The sequence below is a fragment of the Strongylocentrotus purpuratus genome, unplaced genomic scaffold (genome assembly GCF_000002235.5).
Source record: "Strongylocentrotus purpuratus isolate Spur 01 unplaced genomic scaffold, Spur_5.0 spur5_scaffold_10, whole genome shotgun sequence".
Taxonomy (NCBI): Eukaryota; Metazoa; Echinodermata; class Echinoidea; order Camarodonta; family Strongylocentrotidae; genus Strongylocentrotus; species Strongylocentrotus purpuratus.
In genome coordinates, this window is record NW_022145595.1 from 2,843,030 (window position 1) to 2,869,730 (window position 26,701).

General features: G+C 37.5%; 1 protein-coding gene across 1 annotated transcript; it reads left to right on the forward strand.

The window, feature by feature from the left end:
- Positions 1-1,911: 1,911 nt before the first annotated feature.
- LOC590546 (calcium-activated chloride channel regulator 4A-like) lies at positions 1,912-26,701 on the forward strand. Its single transcript, XM_030979099.1, has 12 exons — positions 1,912-2,306; positions 4,918-5,206; positions 6,004-6,296; positions 15,497-15,742; positions 17,467-17,691; positions 18,533-18,838; positions 20,169-20,396; positions 21,486-21,617; positions 22,170-22,320; positions 23,329-23,445; positions 24,202-24,441; positions 26,169-26,701. The coding sequence occupies exons 1-12, from the start codon at positions 2,127-2,129 to the stop codon at positions 26,663-26,665; spliced, it is 2,904 nt and encodes a 967-aa protein (XP_030834959.1). The 5' UTR covers positions 1,912-2,126; the 3' UTR covers positions 26,666-26,701.

The following is a 26,701-nucleotide window of genomic DNA, read 5'->3' on the forward strand; positions in this document are numbered from 1 at the left end:
TAATATCAGGGAGGACTTCCTAGGCAAGATATGAACCTATCAGAATACAATTTTCTGTTGTGTTTTTCACTTCTCGAACAGTGTTTAATGTGGAGGGAAATATTGATGAAAGCAACCCCTAACAATTGCATTAAAAAAGGTCCCCTTTACTTTTGTTCTGCGTCAAAATTTCCTCCATTCTTTTCGTTCAAAAATCTGTTTATCACTATTAACTCAAACATTTCTGTAGGATTCCATCACGTACGATGTAAGCCATTTTTTACCAGAAAAAAAATCCTGTTTCTATATGATGTAGGTCACCAAGGTTTAAAGTTACTGTCATTAAAGATAAACTTGAGTTCTGGTAAAGAAAGAAAATTAATTCTCACAGAATCTAACGAAACTTACACGGAATGTTCAAGATTACAAATAAATGTCATGTGCCAAACAATTTTGGAAGAAAATGTATACTGGCTGAGTAATGAGCATGGAAAGATAAGGAAATCAGGGTAGTACTAGCCCCGACACCATGTGTGTTGTCCAATTTCTGTGTAAGTGATTGTTACTTTACCAAGACTCAGCCAAATTTATGATGATTTTGATGACTCCAGAACCTTGCATTACACACCATTACTTACATGCTATATGATCAACTATTCTGATCCATTCCACACCTTTTCTTTCACAATACAATCGCATTGCAGAACCCAAGTTTATCTTTAATATCGGAACAAATAGGTTTGTTTTAGGTTCGGTTGTTCTTTGCTTGTTCTTTGCTTGTTTGTTTGTTTTTCCGATTTTTTTTTGTCGGGGGAACAGTAAAAAATTAAAACACTCACACTTAAATTGGTGTACTCTTATCAATTGATTAGAGTAATTATACGAATACTAGATAACACAAGATTACAGGCCTACACATTATTTACATGAGCGTCACAGAGGGCTAAGGCCAATGGTACCGATAGTGACTGTTAAATTAGTTACTTTTTTTTTTAAAGAGGAAAAGAAGAAGAATGAGAACAAGAAGAAGAAGAAGATGGAGAGAACAAGAATAAGGAGGAGAAATGAAGAAGATGGAGCAGGGGAAGAAGAAGGAGAAGATGAAGAAGGAGAAGAAGAGGAAGGAGAAGGATCGAGGAGGAGAAGAAGAAGAAAATAATAGGAAGAAGAAACGTTTACTCTCAATTTACTCATTGCACAATGTCAGAAATGTCATTTAAAAGTCTTTAGAGAAGGAGAGAGAGAGAGAAAGAGAGAGAGAGAGAAAAAGAAAGAGAGAGATAGAAAGAGAGAAAGAGAGAGAAAGAGAGGAGGAGAACAAAAGGGATGCCAAAAATAAAAATTTTCATAGGTGAAATGCATAAACCGTACACGTTAAAAACGTCACCAAAAGTCAGAAAATGAAATATGAAAGGAGAAATGTCGTGATTACCCAACCTGAAAATGCGCCTTTAAACAATCATTCACAAAGCTGTACTGCTTAAGTGCCAGCCTACACTTACAACGGAAGTAGTGAGGGGTGACTACAACTTCTATTGTGTCGATCACGCAAAAGTAATGATCAGCTATTGCGACACACGAAGAACTAAGGGGGAACTTATCCTCATTAATTAAAACCGTTTCGATGATAAGGACACGTTCACTGTTAGGTCCGCAGAGCATTAACTTTTATCATGCCACAGGGCTAATCCCTATAGTGCCAGGCCACAAATCCCCCGAGTGCCAAATTTATAACGAGATAATTGGATTAACGCGATGGTACTGTCAATAGCGCGTGCGAAGCACTAGGCACAGTCCAATGGGCATGAACAATAACTGCTATTACATCTGCGTGCAATCATGCAAGAAGCAGAGGAGCAGTAGCTTGCTAGCGAGCACAAGGCACTATAACAATAGCGTGCATGCAGCCTAATGGCAGGCTATGAGTTAACAAAGATATATCTGTCGCAAATTTATAAACATTCAACTTGACATACCTTGTCTTATACTCCGTGTTGACCTGCGAAAGAAATATCATCATCTGAGATATTGTAGATTAAAATAGAGAAATGATCGCCATATTAATTGCTCACAGTGATTAAATTGTTGTGTGTAAATCAGATTACTTCTGCTTTTGACGGTAAACTTTGTAAGAAGACTGCTAAGCTATGCTGGTCGAACGCCTCAGTTTGCTGCTTTTTTTCTCAGTCGGCCTGATGGGAACCAAGATCTGCAAGGCCCAACAGGATCGTAATCCAATCGAGCTAGAGAATGGAGCTTATAACAACATACTCATCGCTATAAGCAAAGATGTCGAAGAAGATTCAAGTATCATACAAAATATAAAGGTAAGAAATCTTTTTCTTAGGGTGTCAAGAGGGTAGGTCTGCGGGGGTGGGGGTGGGGGTTATACATCCTACTGTTACGATGATATATCAACCAAATCCTCTCCCTAAATCCATCCCTATTCATTTATTCAGTTAATCGGAGTAGAAACCAATCGAAAATAACAGATTTCAAAGTTATTTGGTGGTTGCTATATACGTTTTCAAGAACAAACCGTATTGTCACAATAACTTCATGAAAAGAGTAATATAGTACCCAAGTCACACTGACAAAAGTACGTGCCAAAATTTGACCGATCGACATTTTGTTCCGTGGGGGGGGGGGGGGGGGGTAAGGTCACCTTTTCTAGGTTTCTTTGTTTCTTTGTTTTCGGTATTTGTTTGTTTTTGTTTTTGTTTATTTGGGGGGGGGGGGGGTGAAGCATCATCTAACGATAGTTCTGAGAAATAAAGAAAACAGAGGCACCTTGCATATCCATGTATTTACACACACTGTTAAAAAAGTTGGGCAGATGTTACTGGGTAAATCGAAGTTGGGCAAATTTTGTCCGATAAAATGGGCTTTTTTTTCCAAACCATTTTACTATATGAAGTTACCTCATGAAAGGTAAAAAATAGGCTAGGTAGGTGTTACTTGGCAAATCGATGTTGGACAAATGTCGTCCAACAATTGGGCTATTTCCTACCAACCTTGTAGTTACCGATAAGATAATTGGGAAATGTTATTGAGCAAATTAGGGTTGGGCCATTTTTGTCCAACATTTGGGGTTTTCCAACCATTAACTACATGTACACTGTCGCTCATAAAGTTGGAATATTTTGGTTTTACCCAAATTTATGGAATTATTTTAAAAATTATTTAAAAATAATAGATTTAGATAATAGTATACATTCTCAGATTTTATTAAATAATAATTTCCCAATGTGTGTTTTGCGTGACTGCTAAAGCATGTGTATGCTATTATGCTTATCAACTAGGGGACCTACGCTCTTAAGTCATAAATGACAGTAATGATGATTAATGCCCCATAAAAGGGCACTAATATAGCACATCGACACGGTTTTGATCTTGGAGCCTCACAGTTACGAGGCCATTGCTTTGTCACTGAACCATGACTGTACGCAGTTGGGGCTAGGGTAGGGGGCAGTTTCCATAAATAAAATATAAAACAGAAAATGCAATAAATTTTCAATAATTTATTGCATTTTACCCCGGTCCCCAACATAAAGAAATCCGCTGGATGGCCATGCATTATGGCTCAAGGCATGGTCACACAGAGGATTTTGTAATGTAAGGAACCGGGGTAAAATGCAATAAATTATTGAAAATTTATTGCATTTTCTTTTTTATTTGTTTTATTTATGGAAACTGCCCCTACCCTAGCCCCCGCTGCGTACAGTCATGGTTCAGTGTCAAAGCAATGGCTTCAATATTGTGAGGCCCCAGGATCAAAACCGTGTCGATGTGCTATATTAGTGCCCTTTTGTGGGGCATTAATCCTCATTACAGTCATTTATGACTTAAGGGCGTAGGTACCCTAGTTGATAAGCATAATAGCATACACATGCTTTAGCAGTCACGCAAAACTGACATTGTCTAATTATTATTCAATAAAACCTGATAATGTATACTATTATTTAGATCTATTATTTTTAAATAATTTTTAAAATAATTCCATAAATTTGGGTAAAACCAAAATATTCCAACTTTATGAGCGACAGCGTATTTATTAAATGACATGATCAATATAAATTGGGCAGATGTAACTGGGCAAACGTAAGTCAGACAACATTGTTGTACAACGATAGGATTGTATTCTTATAATAGAGGTGTTGTGGTCGAGTGGATATGTCACACGACCGTAGATTACAAGGTCCGCGTTCGAGTCCCGCCGCGGCACTAATGTCCTTTTGCATATAATATTTTATCCAACTTAATTGCCCAACTATTGTCTGAAATATATGCTACACATTATGGTGAGAATTGGGTGAATTTATGATTGGGTAAATTTTTGTTGGTTAAAAGTTGGGTATTTTCTTTTTATCCAACACTGGGTAAAGTTATGCAAAATCTTTAATTTACCCAACGGTTGGTTGGACACATAATCTCCCTAAAGTTGGGTAAAAATTGGGCAATTTTTTGCCCAATATTTTTAGGAGTGCAGCTTTCAAATAACCCTCTATGAGAAAAGTGCGTCCGATATCGACAATTGAACAAAAATAAAGCTAAATCATTGCATTTTCAGCGGATTAAAAGAAAACAGGTAAGGGCAAATATTAACAGCATTCATCTTAATTCGAATGAACATTTTAAGACATCGACTGCCCATTCGCCAATTGAATGCCCGAGTTTACCTTTCAGCAATTACCGATGAATTTGAATGAACCTTGGCACACGAGCTTGACGGAATGAATTTGAAAGATAAAGTGCAAAATATAATATTATTTCTATAAATTCTATAACCCAAACTGATCACACGTTGAGATAAACCTCATTCGGTTTTAAGGGTGTGGTCAAAATGATGGCTTACTATTTTAAATGGTAACCTAGTTGTTTTATATTTTGATAACGAGATAAACCAGAATGTACTGATGTTTTGTCTTATGAACACAGGATATCTTCAGGGCCGGATCTTCTATCCTTTTCAACGCTACCAATCTGCGGGTCTACCTTGGGACTATCACGATCCTAGTCCCGCCAACTTGGTCCAGAAACTCTGAGTATCAAGTTGCCCAACGTGAAGCCTATGAGAATGCTAACGTTCTCGTTACTGATCAACAGTCTAATCATCGTCCGTTTGTCGATAAACCATTCAAATGTGGACAACAAGGAAGATTCATGCATTTATCCAAGACTTTCCTCGTCGACCAAGCTTTACGCGAAAATCAATTTGGAGATTCTGGTAAGACAAACTGTTCCACCGAAATGTTGTTCTTCAAGTTTGACACATACTTAGTTTCTTCTCCCTTTCATTATATATAGGCACAAACACATATGTAATAGGGACAGAAACGAATAGGCGAAGGGCCCCCACAATCTGGTCGACGGGGGGGGGGGGGGGGGGGAGGAGGAGAGGCACTATGTAATATTAGTAAATTACAATGTAGTCCACCAACCTTCAAATTGTTCAGGGGTATGAGATGATGGAATTTTGCACAAGCTGCGCCTTGAGCATTTGATTGTCAAGTGGATTTGGCGCCTTATAAATCATATGTATTATTATTATTATTATTATTACAATCCCGAACGTCAAATGTTAACCTGAAAATGTTTGATAAAAATGTATAAAAAAGGTAGAAACCACATAATCATAAACTTCTAACTCTTTAACAGACCCAGTTATATTTTTAGAATAGAATATGTACCGAAAATCGTTATCAAATGATCCTCTACTTTGCAGAAAATGAGGATATTGCCATGCAGTCACTTTCAAGAATACAATCAATTTCAATATAACTATATTGTTTTGACTATAAAAATAATGTTCTTGTAAATCGTTCAAAAGGTGAGGCCTAAAACTATTAAATTGTACGTTTTGGAATATCTTCACATTTCGTTAGCCCTTAATTGGTGGAATACAGGAAATATGCATTAAATACAATTCTAAGCAACTATTTCTCAGCATTCATTTCCATGCATAATTTCATAACATATACCTTATGACTATATAACTTTATGATTTTTATTTGTTCGATAAAGGTAAAGTGATTGTCCGTCAGTTTGCCAAACTCCGTTGGGGCGTGTTTGACGAGGATTACGTGCCAGGGACCGGTGCTGAACCTTACTACCAATTAAACTCGAACACCGTAACAGGTGGCGTCTTCGAAGGAACACGATGCTCTTCGAAAGTTCTAGGAGATCTCCTTGATGAAAATGAAAGGCAATGTCGGCAAGATCCTTCTGGGTATTTACCCGACTCTTGCAGATTCGTGCCCCATGCCAGTGGGCAAACTGCCAGGGCATCGTTAATGTTTGCTTCCAACATCCACTCGGTAAGACTTAAAGTAGATATTCATTGATTTTAAAAACTAACTTTTATTTCATTATTGCAAAGTTGAAACTTTGATTCGACAAGGTTATCACAATTTAATGCCTGGAAACATTTATTTATTTTATTTATTTATTTCTGATCTTTTGACAGGGTAGCCCATTCACCAGCAAGTAGTGGTCTTCCATGGGGCCCTGAATGAACATATTTACATCGTTTATAACATTTATACAGAACAGTTACAAAAATAATACTCGTTTGCAAAATTAACATATATCATTAACCTAGTAAGCAGTAATGTCAATAGGAAAATATTAATTAAGTCGCAATTATGTGAATAAGACATGTAAATATTACAGAACATGCACGTAGTGTATGTACGGCTGAGCCATTCACAAATTACAACTTTGTTTAAACAATCTCTTAAATGAATTGACAGAGGAAGCCGTTCTCAACGAATTATCTAGCTTATTCCATTCAAATATGGAAGAAACAATTGGGCTACACTTATAACAATCAGTGTGAAATCTAGGCACACGTAAACATCCACTGTCTATTTGCCTTGTATGATGCTCATGTACATCATTAGGATTGATTAAGCCTACCTGAAGGTAAGAGGGTGCTAAGTTATGAACGCATTTATATATCATCATAACGCGACTTAACTCAAACCGCTTGTCTAGTGTCATCCATTTAAGACTTGTGAACAAATCAGCCGACGGTGTGTCATATGTCTTGTTCAATATTATTCTTGCGGCCCTCTTTTGAATTTTTTGCAGCTTAGTTGTATGAGAATGAAATCGGTTCGACCATACAACAGAGCAGTAATCTAATCGTGGCAACACTAGACTGTTATAAAGTAACTTTAAGGATTTTTGAGGCAAAAAACTCTTTGCTCTCTTTATCATGCTAATGTTTTTCTGGGTAAGTTTACTTACGTTTTCGATTTGTTTAGACCATTTCAATTCTTCATCTATCAAAAGTCCTAGGCATTTGGTGAATTGAACTCTTTTGATCAAATTGCCGTTTAATGAAATGGTGAAAGATTCAATTTTCTTGAGATTAGCAGGAGAGCCTATTAACATGACACAAGTTTTTTCAGTGTTAAGAACAAGACGATTTTCCTTAATCCATGCCATGACTCTGTTTAACGCAACAGTTAATTTTTCTTCCACAACAGTTGCATCATTTGCACTGACGGTAAGTGTCGTATCGTCAGCATACATATCTATGATACCTTCAGGAGTACATTCAGGTAGACTATTAACATATATTGAAAATAAAAGGGGACCAAGAATTGAACCTTGTGGCACACCTAATTTGATGGTTGATGGATGCGACTTGGCTCCTTTGAATTGGGTCACTTGTTGTCGATCCCCTAAATATGATTTGAACCAATAAATAGTCCTATTACTACAACCTATACAAGCTAGTTTATGTAGAAGTAGCTCATGGTCAACAGTATCAAAAGCCTTACGAAGATCTATGAAGGCAACTCCAGAAATTTCTTTGTTATCAATATTCAACGACCATTGATTTACAAGTTTTGCAAGGGCAGTAGCTGTTGAATGTTTAGGTCTAAAACCAGACTGATTAGGGTGTAATAATTTATTCACGTCCAAGAATTCACTGAGTTGTTGGTGGACGGCCCTTTCTATAATTTTACTCACGATAGGTAATATCGAAATGGGACGGTAATTATTCAAAGAAGAAATATCTCCAGATTTGAATATTGGTACTACCCGAGCCTTTTTCCATTCACGTGGAACAACTCCTGTAGACAGGGATTTGTTAATGATATCACAAAGAGACTCTGCGATAACATTCTTCGTCATCTTTAAAAGTTTACAGCTGATGTGATCTTCACCAGTTGCTTTATCTATACTCAGATTATCAATCTGTTTCAATACAAAATCCTCAGTAATCAAATTCAAATTAAATTGCGAATGAGTTGGACCAATATTATTGTCCTCGTCTACTCTCAGTTGAGACTTATTCCTTCGCAGGTCCTTTGTAATCTTAGTAGCATTAGAAATGAAAAAGTCATTAAAAGCTTCAGCAATATTTGCATTGTCTGACACATTAGCACCATCAACATTTATGCTATTGGGAGATATAGGTAATGACTTAGGCACAAGGTTTCTCAAACATCTCCACATTTGCTTACTATTGTTATGATTTTGCGAGATCTGGTCTGCATTATATTCTCTTTTTCTTTTCCTCATGAGATGAATAACTGTATTCTTTAGATATTTGTAGGTGTCCCAAAGATCATCACTTTTGTTAGCTTTAGCAGCTTTGAGAACTTTATCACGTTCCGTCATAAGCTTAACAATCTCGTCAGATATCCATGGACATGCCTTTTTTCTTATCCGCTTTTTACATACTGGTATGTGCTTGTTGATTATATTATTGAATAGAGTCAACCACATATCCCACGCAACATCAACATTATCTATATCTTTTATGACCTGCCAAGGAGTACTTCTCAATTCACTGTAAAATTTCTCCTCGTCAAGATTTTTAAACGAGCGAAATTCTGCGTATTCGGATTTGTTATGGATCTTTGCACTAAAATCGCGAACCGTATACACCAAATAATGATCACTTATGCTAGTTTCAAATATTCCCCATTCATTGTAAAGTTCCTTGTCTGATACAAATATCAAATCAATTAAAGTAGAAGAGGTATTTGTAACTCTTGTGGCAGTATCAATTAGCTGACTTAACCCGTACATATTTGTATAAAACATTAACTTTTCAGCATTCAGATCAAGTTGGTGTGGCATACAATCACAATTGAAATCACCTAAAATAATACAGCTCATATCTTCCGAGAGAGCAGAGTCCAAGTTTCCGTCTAATTCTTCAAAGAAATCAACGTGAGAATTTGGAGGTCTGTAAAACTCTCCAACCAGGATGGGAGACTTATTTGGATAATGCAATTCAAACCAAAGGCATTCTAAAGTAGAAGAAATCAAATCATCCCTTCTTTTATAATTGAACCTCTTGGATATATATACAGCCACACCACCACCATGTCTCGTACGGTCTCTACGCAATAAAATATAATCATCTATATACAATTCAGAATCATCAATCATGGAGTCGCAAAATGTTTCATTTAAACCAATAACATCAAATGATGCATTCGAAGTAATGATTACTATACATTACAAAACGCTTGAATGCAGCCCCGGCATATCACCTGAAGAGCTCTCCAAACACTGCTGAGATGTGTGAGATCACAGTATGGACATGATTTGCACAAGCAGACGATGTCCCATGACATCTCACACATTTTCAGTGCCTGTTTTTTCATCTTCTTTTGAGTTCTTTCTCTTACTTCACTACCGTCAAGCTAAATGTATAATCTATTGCCTCACTCTAAACCCCACGCAGGGTTATATTTTGATGACAAATGCAGCGATACAAAAATAAAGGAATCTGTCGCTTGTAAACAAAATAAGACGCCATTGTATATTAAGCTGCACACACCGCGGTGTGTTCGGCGTTTCAAGAAGGAACGAATGCCGTCCTTAATATCATTCCGGTGGTTTTTCAATTTGTCTGGTTTCTTTGATTGTGAATTAATCCCTATCCTGTTTATTTACAAGCAAAAGATTTTAGTTATCAGAATCGGGTCATATCCCCTTTTGAAAGGTTTGACATGCCATCACATTTATATACACTAAACTCATTATAATTTGACAAACAATAGCTTTGCAATTATGTTCATTCTTTATGGGATGTCGTCTGCTTGGGCAGTATTTTGGTCCATATAGGGACGTCATTAAAACATCGGTATTTTCCCGGCGAATCTCTCGTATATCCCAGCTGCTTTGTAGGTGGTTGTATTTATATTTTTATAAATCACCCGATATGTAGTTGACCTAAAACTTGTACGATGGCCATCTGTTAGCTTACCAGTTTCTAATAATACATTAGTTAACATATTTGTGATTTTCTTTGAATTTCACCTTTAATGCGTATAAAAGAAACATCATGAATGAACTGTTTCGTTAGGATATTTTATTTATGCCCATGCATGGGCATACATGGGCATGCATGGGCATGCATTTCTATTGTCATTTGATTTTATTTTCTCAGTCTCTGTCTCTCTCTGTGCAAATTGATGCTAAAGTCACGTGCCAAACCATAGAATTAATCAATAGGCATATTGTAAAGCACCATGATTTTCAAGTCTGACAAACATGAGCGCTATACAAGAACCGATCTGTATTATTATTATATTCTAAAGAGGTATGAATGATGAAATCTGAAAAATTGAGGGGCTTCCCCGTCTGGAGTTATGTTCAAAGATATATGGTTGGTTGACTGATTTTAGAAAAAGGAAGTTCAAAATAAGTTATAATGGCAAATATTCGCATTGCATAAATAAGGAATCTCTGAGAGGATGAATGAACCTTAAGGTCAACCTTTATTTAGATGAGATCATTACCCTTAGTACATTTGATTTTTTATTACTAAATCTAAAACCAAATCTGAGCCCGAAAACTCGCAAAAAAAACGTTGAAGAATTATATTTTTATTTATCGTTATTATAGGATTGTAGATCACTAATTGCAGCAGAAGTACGGGAATCAAATCCCTACATTTATTTAAATTAAACACTTGTCTCAGCATAGGTAAATGGGTATCGGTATAGGAATACATTCTTTGAATGGCCGACTACCAAATTATGGTATCGAGACTAAGCTTCAAAAGAAGTTTGAGTTCTGGATAGAGGTGAAAAATAATTTGTGAGCATTATCATTGTTATCATGCCAGTGTGGAAAAACATCAGATAAAAAATGTTCCATGAAAAGCATGGCTCTTCAAATGCCTTAATATTTTAAATATGGCATGTAACAGCATACAAATCGGGACGGGTTTTTATGCCACATGTTTGTGTAGTACATATACATCTTTCTGTGTACAGTGCTTGTAACTTTACCGAGACTGGGCCAAATTTCTTATCATTTTGATGATTCCAGACCCTTGCAGTACACAACAATACTTATATGCTAGATATTCAACCTTTTCTGATCGTTTCTTTCACAATGCAATTGCATGACCAGAATTCAACTTTATCTTTAATGCGAGTGTACTTGTGTGTTGCACAATTAATTTATCACTAAATTTGACACGATGTACCTGGATTAAAACGACAATACACCTCACGCTTTACTCTGTTATTTTACTTCTATAAAGTGTCTATATACATGTATACAGGCGCGTACGCAGGATCTTTTTCAAAGGGGGGGGTTTAACATTTATAAATCGGGCCGAAAATTTCGCAACGACTCAGCCAGCCGCTGAATAAGAATAAAAAATCCAAGGGGGGGGGGGTTAGGGGGTTTAGGGGGGTTTACACACAGAAAAATACCAAAGGGGGGGGGGGGTAACCCCCAACCCAAACCCCCCCCCCCCCCTATGTACGCGCCTGCATGTATATCATTTCATTTCAGTGTGGCTTATATTTATCCAGAAGAGCCTGTTTAGTAGTATGTACAGGCGCGTACGCAGGATTTTTTTTCGAAGGGCGGGTTTTCAAATTTGTAAATCGCGCCGAAAATTTCGCAACGACTCAGCCAAGCGTGGGGGAGGGGAAAGGGGGGAGAGCACATTTTTTTTCTTCCCGAAATTTGGCCGATCGACATTTTGATTTGTTGGAAGAGGGGGGGGGGGTAAGTTCAACTTTTTTTGGTCACCCATTACCACAATTTTTTTTTTTTTATTAAAAAAAATTGAGGGGGTTCGACCCCCCCCCCCCTCTGCGTACGCGCCTGACTATGTACATCAAAAGTATTTACATTGAAAACGATTACAAATTCTTTTGAAAAATCAACCCAACGAAATTTCTGTGGCATTGTGCGTCACCAATAATCTGCGGACATGACAATGACGTATTACGTAGACCGAACATGATTTCTATAGGATGTACAAATAGGGGATCGAAATTGCACTTGATATCGTGTTATTTCAATACATCTGCGGTGATCAGTAATAGAAAACACAAAATTACTATTACACATTTATTTTTATTTTTTAACCAGGGCCACTTAACCCTTGTCATAAATGCCACTTCTGACACCTATGATAGATGTCTCTACATCACAGGAGCCGATCTAACATCCATAGAAGATTTGTATCGGAAAAATGCCCTCTCCAAAGTAAAACAATGCATGACCCCTCGTACCCATTGAATGAGCATTTCAATTATAACAGATCTGGAATACGCCTGTGCACACCACGAACCCAACGTGCACGTTTCCGAAGATCTTATATCCCCGACTCCATTCATCTTTTCAATTCCAAAGCAAAACGTGTTTAATTACTATGAACCTACCATGTCAATGTATCAATATAAATGTAATATAATATAAATTTCAAACATAATTTGTCATGAATATTGCATCCAACTATCAATTACCGATTGAGCCAGTAACTTTACAATCTATGTGTCATCAATAAACTAAACAATAATAACGATGGCGGAAAAAATTATACTACTCAAAACGGTAATCGATAAAAATAATAATAATTATAATAATAATAATACAAATAATACAAATAATAATTTATGTATTTATTATCATTTAAAGATTTCATATGGAACAATCATTGATATTAAATAATTTAGCTTCATATTTTGTAAAATGGAATCTGATATTACCTCTTTAACCACCATATATACCTTGGCTTACTCATATATTATCTCATTCATTGTATGTTTATCACTGTCCTGTCATATTTCATTTATATGTCTGTATTGTAACACTCTGTAACCAGTGGAAATCAAATTTCCTGCAAAGGACAATAAATTATCATACTTATACTATACTTATACTATTAAAATCTCATGGGTGACCCTTTTCCTTCGAAAAGTGCCCATTTCAATTCTCCTCAGTGCCCATATTCATCTTAAAACGCCATCGGGATTGTTTTGTTTTTCTTCCTCTTTATGAGATGTATTTCTCTATTTCTCTCACCAACAATTAAATTGAGGTTAAGGTTTTCTTCACGTTATCTATATTATATTTATGTTGTCATACTGAAGTATAATATTTTTTCTAGTACGGTAAATTATTTTGAAATAGAAATTGCCTTCAAGTTATATGTACGGTGCCATGTAAAAAGAAAATAAATATCCGCTCTCTGGTAATTCATCTCATTTGATTTTGTAACTCCAGCTCAGTTTTTGCAACCAGGGTGCCGCAAGAGAATGTTAGTTACATTTACATTACATGAGAAAATAATTGTTAAGAGATAATATAGTGTCTTTCTTCCTCGCTCACTGACGATATTTTGACAGCAAGGCGCCCGAATATATATTATATCTTGTATTTCGAGATTACATTGTTACCACGCTCAATTACATTTCAAAACATGATAAATAAGGGCAACGCGAGGCCCGAATATCCTCATATTCGTGTATCAAGGTCATGACCGAATATCTCACTTTTATTCATGTACATTCGGCGGCAAGGTGCCGCATACAGACATTTATCTACATTGGCCACTCTCCGACCAGGCGTTAAATGGGTACCCGGAAGGATGCGAAAGTTAATGTGGTTTGATTAGCAAGTGGCGCTTGTAAAATGGCGACTTGCTGGAATGATCCCCAGGGAGCGGAGAATGTGCATACCTTGTGTGTGAGTAAGCATGAATCAGATGACCGGGGTAATAATATATCTCTGTAAAGTGCAATAAGAGGGCCTGCGGTCCTGAAATGCGCTATATAAGGACGAATTATTATTATTATTATTTAAATCGTTTCTAGTGTGTTGATTACAAACTAATTTTTTACCAGTTTGAAAATGTCTTCTCCTTTTTTATTCTCATATGTGTCCATACGTGTGTACATAGCACTTGACGAGTGCCATAGTCATGCAAATAAATAGACTTTGGGATTTGGGAGAAACTTTTCAATTCTTAAGAGAGTATACCGTGAATAACAAAAAGTTAAAATAACGCTGCTCTAGTGAAATGTATTTCTATGCATTTTAAGAAGCGCTGGACAAATACCTAAAACTTACATCCTTCTTTGAGATCAGCAACCGCACTGGCGTTGCCTAAATTATCATCAAAGGGAAATGTGTACTAATGAGGAAGATAATGTGCTATAGTTTTTAATGAATATGGGTCCATGCACGGGATCTAATATGTCCTTTCTAAGCTGACCTCGGGGGTAATTGTCCTTGGTGGGTATAGTTGTCCTCGGGGGGGGGGGTAATTGTCCTTAGGGGTAGTTGTCCTCGGGGGGGGGGTAATTTTCCGGGGGATGATTGCCCAGGGGGTAATTGTCCTAGAATCACGACTCTTTTGAAATTTGTCGAAATCTGTTTAGGGAAGATAGGAGAGGGGGGACCCTCTGAACATAATCGTCACTCCAATGTTCTCAAACTACGAAAGTGTTTTATTTATTACACTTGGCACTTTGTTATTCAAGTACTTGTCCGGGAGCTGATTGTCCAGGGTGCAGGTTTTTTGTCTAGGGGATACCGGTCTAGGGGTTACTATTCCATGGGTCATTGTCCATGAGTGTCATGGTCTGGGTATTTTCCAGGGATAGCCGTCATGATAAATGCTAAGATTGTCCTTTACAAAGTTCATAGAAATTATTTGCATAATGCCGTCTAACCAGCTGTAAACTGGATGACTTTTTTTGATTATGGACAATAATATTAAACCCATTGTAAAACTTTTGTAAAGCCAAGTTTGATTGATAATATCTCTCTTGTTATAGCCTCGGTCACAAATGCCATTACGAACTGCTACGAACGCCGTACGAACGATTTTCAGACAATGGAAATTCGGGAAGACAATGGAAAAACAGGGAGATTCGTACGAACACATCGTTTGTACATGTATGGTACATGTATATCTAGCATTATGTTGAGTATCATTAGAAGATGTTGTTATTCCTTTTTAAAATGATACTCTAGTTGTTACGATTTTTTTATGACATGGAATTTGCTTTACATCACAATAAGGGGCAAGGTCACTCACCTTTTGAAAAGGAAAAAGTCGCAAATAATACCAATGATTACCAGTGAATTTGAGATCATTCTATGGCTGCAAAATCGTAACAAATATGGTATTGATATGATATTATTAATCAAACTTGAGTTTTCATACTTTTTGAGGGTTTTATTATGAAATTGTTCCACTTATTTTTTAATTTTTCTGAATGCACAGATTGACATGTTCTGCCACGACGATCCAGGAAATGTGGGGTATCATAATTACATGGCTCCTAACCTACAGAATAAGAAGTGCGACTATCAAAGCGTTTGGCAGCTGATGCGGAAATCGACTGATTTCATGAATGGAAACAGTCCTTCCTTGCCAGAGGATACCGACACATCACCAAACTTTATTGTCGTGCAGCCGGCCGGATCTCTGAGGATTGTTCTTGTTTTAGATACCAGTTTTTCCATGGATGTAAGTGTACATCTCTTTAGACCAGTGTCATTTTGCATATATATATATATTTATATATATATATATATATATATATATATATATATATATATATATATATATATACATGTATGAAAGAAACGATGGGTACAAAACAATTGTGCTCCTCACAACCATCTATACGCAGAGTTTGGCCAAATTAGTCTCACTTGATCACAACATGGCGTACATGTTTGCTTACCAAACAAATTAGTATTCGCCATATTGTGCCCAACTCGAACCGGGTTGGCCAAACCATCCCAACCAATATGGCTCTAAAATCCCGTTTACAGTAAGAAAAAGGCCAGGGCAGGGCCAGGCCTACTTCGGAAAGTCTTGTATTTCCCTTAACTACATATGTGACTGCAATCAGACATTTAAAATTGAATGTCGCCCCCCCCCCCCCCCCTATATACGAAACCGAAATCATACAAACTGGGCACTTTGATAATACGTAGGCGATTGAAGCAATTTTGTACATAACATTTCACAATTTTTTCGTTTTCTTCGTATTTATTTGTGTTCTTGATCCGACTTCATAACATGTGAAGTAGAATATCACTTTGCATTATATATCTTGCTTTCAGGGGAGTAGATTATCTCAATCACAAGAAAGAAGGAAAAACATGAAATTTGATTTTCAAAAGGCATGGAGAGTTGTCCACAGATGATGTCATCAAATTGAATACCGCCCTCTAATGACTAGTCATTTCAAAAAGCTCTAACTTCTTTATTCCTTGTCCGATTTTGTTCAAATTTTCACTGATATTTTTCAAATATCTTAAACTTTACAATAAAAGTAACTTAGTATGAAGGTTTTGGTTCCCTTTTACTTATTTTCTGCTCATTAAAAAAAAAAAAAAAAAAAAAAAAAAAGTCCGAGCATCATTTTTTTTATGAGATATTTTTGTTGCTATCCAATTAGCTCAACTCTTCAGTGAAGTGGACTTGGTTGAGTTCTGGAGAAGGTCAAACGTTATTTGTGAGCGTTATCATTGTTGGAAGAACAATAGATAAACAAAATATTCCCTGAAAAGTATTACTCTTCAAATGCTTCCATATTCTAAATATGACAGTTAATAGCTTAAAAATGAGGGCCGAATTTTATGCCACATGTTTGTGTAGTCCCACATACATCTTTCTGTGTACAATGATTGTTACTTTATTAAGACTGGGCAAAATTTCTTATCATTTTGATGATTCCAGAACCTTGCAGTACACACCAATACTTATAAGGTACATGATCAACTTTTTCTGATCGATTCCACATCAGAACTCACACCAGAACTCAACCTTATCTTTAAGTTCATCAGTTGGTTGAAACAATATATAAAATGAAATTTATACTTTTAAACTATGTTTGATTGCAATCAATGAATATATTCAAAGATTTTGCTTTTGCAACTACTTGTAACAGAGGGTCATATCATATTACCAACTTACTCTTATAATACTTCAAAACACGATGCTATGTCCATATTTACATAATTATTTTATATTGTTTCCAAGTAACTATTTGTCAGTTGTAAATATTGTAATACCATCAGTTGTAGTTATAATTGTCTTGTAATATCGTGTCTTTATTATTCATGTTCTTCCTCTTGAAACCGTCGTCATTGTCTCTCAATTTATGAGTAGATAGTGTTCTATTCATTTGCTGCCTCTACTGTATCACAACGGTGCCTGTTCCTCTGCTTTCTAAATAGGGGCCCCGTTTTAACAAGATGATCAGAGGGGCCAAGAACTTCATCCAGAGTATAGTACCTAATAATAGTTACGTGGCCATTGTCGAGTTCAATTCCGTATCCAAAGTGAATTCTAACATGATTGAACTCAGCAGTGTCATATCAAGGAAAAACTTGGCGTCTCTACTTCCAACGGTTGCCGAAAACAATACGTGTATTGGCTGCGGCATTTTGACAGCTATCGAGGTAAGAAACTATAGTACTATTGTGATGTATACCTTAGGGAAATGTGTAATGGAATAACTTGTGTGAAATTGATGAAAGTAAGGGGAGGTAATCGATATATTTTGGAAGGGAAATCACTATTCCCGACAACCACCATGCTTCTTGAAAACGGACTAGGTTAGAAAGAAACAGTACAAGATGTTAGAAGCAAAATAATGTACTTTAAGGGCAATCTAACCATTTTTATAAGATCATTTGTATATGGGCAGAAAAAACATGAAAAAGAAGATGGCAAAAGTTGACGGATGAGATGACTAAATTTGTGCACGTCTCAAATTGGGCATTTCATTAGTCGATTGTGGCAAACCTGAGATCTGTCGTTGAAAAATTAAATCTCGGGTGTTGTGCTCTTTGGGGCCAACCTGTTATCCTGTTTAACCCAACCTGTTACCCTGTATAACCCAACCTGTTACCCTGTATAACCCAACCTGTTACCCTGTGTAACCCAATCTGTTACCCTGTATAACCCAACCTGTTACCCTGTATAACCCAACCTGTTACCCTGTATAACCCAATCTGTTACCCTGTATAACCCAACCTGTTACCCTGTATAACCCAACCTGTTACCCTGTATAACCCAACCTGTTACCCTGTATAACCCAACCTGTTACCCTGTATAACCCAACATGTTACCCTGTATAACCCAAAATGTTACCCTGTATAACCCTATTCCATTCGTTGTCGTCCATGACGTAGCCATCCTTCATTACAAAAGGAGTAGAGCCCTTTATCGAAATTAAATACAAGCAAAGATCATTTGCAATATTTGGTCATACGAATACTTTTCAATGCATTTTCAAAGGTTGCCCAATACAACGGATTGGATTCCCGAGGTGTGTATCTCATTCTTCTCAGCGACGGACAGGAGAATATTTATGAAGACATAACTCTAGTAGCTGACACTCTGGATGACATCGAAAGTTCAGGTGTTACTGTGCATTCAATCGCCTTTTACGGAGCCGACACCCAGTTGGAAGAGCTAGCCCAGATGACAGGCGGTAGATCGGCAACGTGTGCTGACGGAGGGAGCTCACAATGCGTCATATCCGCCTTTGTGTCAATCATAGCGCAAAGTCCACAGAGTGTTGCGACTTCTGCACCAATACAGGTCAGTATAATGCTCGAATAAGAACAGATTAAACCTTACAACCTCACTTGAATGTTCTTCTGTTTTTTAAATTTCGTTTACAAAATGTAGGCCTATATTATTATTTTTTTTAAACTACATTTTGTTGTCACGTATAATTCAATTGTGACTTGTCCTTTGTTATTCTTAAACCAATGGAAGAATCATTTATGTTATCACAGATGAATCAGTGATTAAATTCAATTAAATTCAATATTAGATAATAATGTCACGGAATAATTCGTAAAATGTATGCAGAGAGAGAAAGAGAGACAGAGAGAGAGGTAGCTGCTTGAAGTACCTGAGGCGTCATTCAGATAAGGTTAAAGGGTATGGGGCATGTACACCAGTAATTCAACTTATCAACTTAATATTGCTCTGTTCGTTTTGCATTTACCCGATAGTATGCTCTTTTGGCGCTTCAATTAAGACAGCGCCAGCTGCTAACGCAGCCATACGTCATTCGTTTGCGTTATTACCTATGCCAATCAAACGCAACGTTTGTATTACTTCTACATCATTCAATTTCTACTCTGTACATATTACATGCTGCATTAAAAGGCAACGCGCTAGACGTTGACGCAGCCCTATATAAAGGCCCGGTCACACATATACGACGCACGGTCAGCGCATTGAAAATCGGAAAAAAAAGTCGTGAGCCCGACTTTTTTCAGGATTTGGGAGAAGCTAGCGAGCTGACACCGAATGCATATCGTGTTGCTAGCGCGCTGGGCGTATACAGAGCGTGTGCTCCGCGTATGTCTGGCTTTGTTCTAGCGCGCTCCGCGTATGCCTAGCGTACTTTTGGCTTTTACATTCATGCGTCGAGCTCCGCGGAGATTTTTGAGCATGCTCAAAAAATCCCGACGCACACAACGGCGCACACAGCGAATGACGACGAATGCAGGGCGTTGGTCCATCGTTGGTCCAGCGCACTCGACGAACGAGTAACGAAGGATGACGCACACCCAGCAAACGACAACGCACTCGCCAAAATTGAAAATTTTCAATGCGCTGGCCGTGCGTCCCCCATGCGTCCCCTATGTGTGACTGGGCCTTATTAGCACATGACCCGCGTGTGTGACGGGCATAAACATTCTGTCCACCTTTATATATGCAGTAATTACTAGGAATGGTATACCGCATACATGACGACATGTCGTTGTTTGGGCCATAAAAACATGGATATCTTTTATATGAGTTTTTTTCTAATGTAATAGGAATGACTTATTGACTCTTGATGGGGCTAAAAAATAAGATTCCTGTAATTTTTTTACTAGTATACCATCCATCCACGTTACACTTTTTGCAGGTTCAGAGTTCAACGATCACATTAGACCCTGGCACTACCAAGACTACCGATATCGTCATTGATGATTCTCTAGGACTGGATACTGTCATAACAATTACATGGACGGCCAACGACATCATCACTGTCACAGTCAGAGGACCAGATGGTACCGTTATAGACAGTACTGATGCAAGATATGAGACTGATATCAGCTCTAAAATTATTACCGTCACCATCATAGATGCAGAGGTATAGTAACTTAGTTAAATTGTTAGTTAATTCATGATGATACCTCTCCTGACCAGGCGCGTACGCAGGATTTTTTCAAGGGGGGGGGGGGGGGGGGTTAACATTTATAAATCGGGCCGAAAATTTCGCAACGACTCAGCCAGCCGCTGAATAAGCGGGAGGAGGGGGGGGGGGGGGGGGGGGGGTAAGAGGACCCTTTTTTTTTTTGTCCCCCCAAAAATCGCAACGATTCAGCCGACCTCTGAATAAGCGGGGGGGGGGGGTAAAAAAAGGTCTCGAAATTTGCAAATTTGACATTTCGCTCCACGGGGGGGGGGGGGTAAGTTCACCTTTTTAGGTCAGCCATGGGGGATTTTTTTTTTTTTTTTTTTAATAATTAAAAAAAAAAAAATCCAAAGGGGGGGGGGGGGGGGGTTTACACACATAAAAATACCAAAGGGGGGGTTAACCCCCCAAACACCCCCCCCCCCCTGTGTACGCGCCTGCTCCTGACTTACGGTTAAAAATAGCGGTTGGTCTCTTGTGCTCTTGTGAGTATCGTTTGTTTTATGACTTTAAATCATTGAATGGCAAAATGTTCAAGAGCGCCGCGAATGTACATGTATTTAAACAAATTTCGATTAAACTTGAAACAATTTTAATGAAGATAAACCATATCGGATTTGAAAAGAAACAAACACTAATTTTCATCTTTTTTTTAAATAGGACAAATTCAATGTGAAAAAAAAATTGGGTGGAAAACGTTTTAAAATTAAAGCTTGGAAGACACTAAATTCAATCTGTAAAAAAAGGAAAAAATTCAGTGCGAACAAAACATTGAGTTGAAAACAGTTTGAAATTAAAGCTTGGCAGCAACGAGCGGCCAGAATTTTCGGGAATGATTATTGACTAAATTAAATGATATTTGTACGAGTTCAGACAGGAAAAACGTCACTATCCTATCCTTATCCGATGATAAGGCCTATTGTTTTCATCCACTAACGTAATATTATTTATCGTATTCTGTACAATGCCGATTTTCTTCTTTTTTTTTTAAATATAAAAATAAGTTTAAATTTAATTTGTGACCTTTGTTCAAATCTAATTTAGGCAGGTGTATGGAGCATTGAAATCAATAACGACGGCAACCCTCACATGGAATCCGTTAGTGTGGACGTGATTTCTAAACCTCGTTCTGACGGTGTTTACCCTCCAGTTGTAAATAGCTTCTTAGGGACATCGGTACGTTACAAATCTTGTTCCCAATCATTTCTTCTTTCCATCTCATTCCCTCATTCAGTTTCCTGTTCTTTGTGCCGCTCTCTCTCTCTCTCTGTCTCTGTCTCTGTCTCTGTCTCTGTCTCTCTTTCTCTCTCTTGTCCCCCTCTTTTCCCCCTCTCTTTCCCTACCCTCTTCGTTTACCATTATCCCTCCCTATAAATACCCTTCTCTTTCTCTTTCCTCCCCCTCTCTTTCTCTCTATCCCGTTTGTGTTTTTTTTTTCATTCCCATAAGACATAATAGGATATAATTGCACAGGCATCCAGATGCATATTGAAGAGGGAGCCGCCATTTTGCTCATTATACTCTTTCGCAGTGTACAATATTCTCTTGAGTTAAAAGCAAAAATCACAGTGTCACATCTAGAACTAGTGATCTATGTAAACCGTTGTACCATATCAACATAATCATGTATTCATGCGGCATCTAGAATCTATTATATTACATGCACAAGGTTGTGATTGTGCCAAAGTTTAACGTTTAATCTGTTAACCTTTTATCCACTTCTACCAGATAGTATACTACACCACTGCTCCCCTGTTAGAGGTCTATGCATATGTCCATATCAACTACGTACCCGTCATCGACGCTACAGTGATTGCTGAAGTAGTCAGCTCGACAACAGGGGATGTGACAACCATCTCGCTACTTGATAACGGACTAGGTTAGTAAGAAACAATACAAGATGTTAGAAGCAAACTAAAGTTATGATTTTGAATAAAATATACGTTTGGTTATCTACTTTTAAGAAAAGCTCTGATTTATCAGAAACCATTGAGATGAATCCAAAATCAAAACATCTGTTTTTCTATAAAAAGAAATGTTACGAAAATGATATAAATTTTGAGTGAATGATTATTAAACATACCATTTAAGGGATAGTTGAGTTCTGTTGCAGAGGGTGCTACACAAAATAATCTTTTGTGAGATAATGAAAAACTGAGTGTCAGATTTGAAAGATTTAAATCACGAAATCATCTTTGTTTGATCAAAATCGGTTCAGAGGCAGCTGAAATATCCATAAATATAACGATTTCTAATACTTATGTACCACCACAAATATTAGATAATTTGAAAAAGCCGTTGAAAAAACGAAATAGCGCCTTTTAAGTCGTTTTTCAGCCAATTTTTTGTTGACATTTTCGTGTTGGTCATATTACGCACAACCAGCCGGCCCATGTATTGTTATTTTCAATTAAATAATTAATTAATGGTCACCGTATTTTTCCTGAAATTGGAGCTGCATTTGTATGATCAAATTGGCTAAATTTCACACATTTTGGGGTCTAAAATTACCTTCATAGCCATTTTAGGTTTTAAAAGGGCACTAGAAATGTCATAGATAAGAATAATAGCAATAACCATGCACTTTGAAGGCATTTGTGGGCTGAAAACAGAACTCAACTAAGGGGAAGAGATAGGGATAGAGAGGGAAGGGGATAGGAGATAGAGAAAAAGAGAGAGAATATAAGGAGAAAGAGAGAGAGGGGGAGAGGTAGAATCAGTGATTAAAACATGACCTCCCCTTAGAAGAGGAATGAACGTGTGCGTGTGTGTGAGGGGGATGTGGTCTTATATCAACCTATTTAGGTTCGAAAAAGAAAAGCATGTGTATTAATACGTGACATAATCTAATTCAGCGATGTATTTTTCTTTTGTGTACTTTATTCAGGAGCTGATTTGATCGCAGGTGATGGTATTTACTCGGCTTATTTCCTTGATTTCTCATCGAATGGACGATATGGCGTCAAGGTAGATGTAAACGGATACACCGCCAATTCGTCAGAAAGTGAGTTGTGTCATATTCATGTACCTTCCATAGTTGTAGCGGTCATCTATCTTCCAAGACCACCTGTTTCAAGTGGCCATCTTCATTATTGGCTCCTCGTCTATTACTTGTAGCGTCTGCAGAACATTAAATGGCCACCTGTCAGCAGTGGCCACATTTCTGCCCCCCCCCCTCCTCCTCATGGCAGTGGTCCTAATAAACTGATTGGACTGCATTTAGACTTTAGACAGGGTGTAAAGTATGTTTAAATATGGACAGTTTGGATGTTTATTGTAATATGGATTGAAGGTATAGGTGTCGTGGTCTAGTAGATACATCACCGGACTGTGGATCTCATGGTTCGCGGTTCAAGTCCCGTCGTGGCACTATTTTCCTTTGGAAAGACACTAATCTACATCTGTCACTCTCCACCGATGTGAAGTAAATGGGTACCCGATACGAAGATCTACAGATTTACAGAGATTATCATTACCAGCGTTGATATAAATTGCAATCGGTACACAGAAAGGGGTCGTCAAAAGCAAAGTTCGAATGTTCATCCTCTTGAAGAAAGCAAATACCATCTGGAGGGAATTAAGAGACATGCAGTTGTATATCATTAAAATAGACCTGTATGTTTGCACAACATTCAGTTGAGGAAAAATTGTAAATCTGTAAATATTTCTTGCAAGAAAAAATTTAATTACCTTAAAAATTTGTAAACATCTACAATCAAATTTGTCAATTCTTTGCTCTTTGTTGTTATTCTTGTTCCAGGTGCGCTGCGATCTAAACGAGATACGGGAACTCTGACCACTCCTGTCCCGTCTCTACGGTTCCAGCGAACGACTACAGCGGGCGTCTTTCAAGTAGAAAACTACTCTCCTGATCTGATTTTTGACATCCTCGCACCATCTAAGATCACTGATATCACTAGCAGAGAGAGAACATACGATGAGAATAGAAATGTGACGTTGACATGGTCAGCTGTAGGGGATGACTTAGACCAAGGAACAGGTAAAATACCCCTATCTTGATCAGCAGGAACATAGCTGGTAGAAAGTGGAGGGGCGTCAGTACATGTGCCAACATTTGCCGATGTTTCCAATGAGCAAGGATATTAGGATAAAGTCAGGTCCTCGTAATGTCAAATTTACCTACAGGTGTATACTGTCTTGCATTATTATAGTTAACCAATCTTGTTCATTACTCATGTTATGTTACATACAACGAGTTATAGGGATGAACAATGCTTTATTTTACAATTCTTTTGGACTTTTTTCTCTGTTTGCACTTAATCATATATCGTGTGAGTCAAAAAAAAGTTTACACTCAGACAATTGTCATTTATGTTAAAAGTCAGCTATGCACGAAAGGTTATGATATATGTATTGAAAGAGTGTTTTATCCCAAATCGTTTGGTATTATTTTTGTGCGGTATGTTTTCACGCTTGAATGAAGAACAGGAGGCATTGTTTGTGAGGGTGCAAAAATCGACTTGCGCAAATTTTTTAAAGTGAGAGAATGAATTGAATGTATCAAATTAGATGCATTGCATTTGCTTTTTTCAGAAGCAAAGTCACACACACACACACACACACACACATACACACGAACACACACAAGGACCAGACATACACATATACACTCACATAGCACAGGATGCAGACTGACCGAGTACTTTGGGAGAAACAATTCATTGTGATGTTAATGCACCAAACTTTCATTATGGCATTATGATTGAATTCAAATTGCATTTCGATATTAAATTGGGAAATTTGCGATTTTACAGAATTGTTCATTAAGACACTAATCTACATCTTTCACTTTCCACCGATGTGAAGTAAATGGGTACCCGATAGGAAGATATTTCCTTTAAGCTTTAGCACCTTATTATGGCGGCTAAGCTATACAGTCGGCATCATAATATGATACTTTGTTTTAGGCGCAGTAGATTAAATTCATATGGTAGCTGCGCTATATAAATGTACCTTATTGTTATTAGCATCATGATGTTTAATACATACCACACATGAAGCACTTTTGAAGTTTTGTTCTGAATTATTATTGTGTTATGCTACAGTCACTCTGCCAAACCGACTCCAACACGACTCCAAACCGACCAAGTGTTTACCTTTCGGGATAATGTAATCTTTTGTCCGGTCTGTATTCGGTCTGGTGTCGGTCTCGTTAGTGTGACCGAGGCATAAACACGTATGTAGACACTGTTTTTTATTTCGATATTTGAGTGTGTGAGTGCACAGAATTTTGTCTGTGTGTGTGTGTGTGTGACTTTGTGTGGGTTGTGATATGTGTGGCATTATTATATTTGTTAGGGATGTTATTTGGATCCGCAAAGACCGAATTAATACCAAAATCCCAATTATTTTATTCAAACATCACATAGGCATCACTTTGGCGCAAGTCGATTTTTGCACTCTCTTTAATGTCTCCTGTTCATGCAATTATGATACCAAATGATTTGGGATAAAAAATACTCTTTCATAAGATGTATAATAATTTACTGTTCATAAGTTATTTGTTTAAATAATTAGTTATCTAGGTGTAAACTCTTGTTTGACTCACACTGTATAAGTGAAGCATTGTAGTTCACCTTTACATTGATGTAGATAGCAATTATGATAGAGCATATAGTTTAATAAAGAATCTGTCTTAAATTAAGAAAAGTTTTTGTTTACATTTTGACATGTGCTGTGATCCCCCCATCCATCTCTTCACTCTAGCTGCCTACTACGAGCTCCGTTTCTCAGATAACTTCACCCAAATCCGAACCAACTTTACCTCCGCTGCTGCTGTTAACGATACCGATCTCATACTTGGTAACCTCTCCCGAGTCGCTTCATCTGGTACTCTCGAGTCCATCACTATTCTTCTGCCTGGTCAGGACTCAGACGCTATCTTTTCATTCATGATAAGAGCCTGGGATGAGGCTGGCAACGCAGGTCCTTTATCGAACATCGTATCTGTCTCAAGACGTTCCCTACCCCCGACTACCATGCCGACTACCATTCTGAACTCGACATCGGAACCACCATCCACACAATCACCTGGAGTAGCACTTCCAATATGGGTTGTCATTTCATTTTCCTGCGCCGCATTCTTCATCGTTATCGCTGTTTCCATTATTGTTGGTGTGCTTTGTAATCGTAGCGCACCTAAGAATCCAATAGGGTCGGTTTATGAGCACACTAATCCTGCTTATGAATGTTATGAACCGTAGTATAGCACACGAATGTTATGTACATGCATGGGCGTC

Bases quoted from the DNA above. Each gene is read 5' to 3' on its own strand.
- LOC590546 (XM_030979099.1), top strand. From the start codon at position 2,127: ATGCTGGTCGAACGCCTCAGTTTGCTGCTTTTTTTCTCAGTCGGCCTG. The intron at 2,307-4,917 runs GTAAGAAATCTT...TTATGAACACAG, and splicing joins GTATCATACAAAATATAAAG to GATATCTTCAGGGCCGGATC. The intron at 20,397-21,485 runs GTATAGTAACTT...AATCTAATTTAG, and splicing joins TCACCATCATAGATGCAGAG to GCAGGTGTATGGAGCATTGA.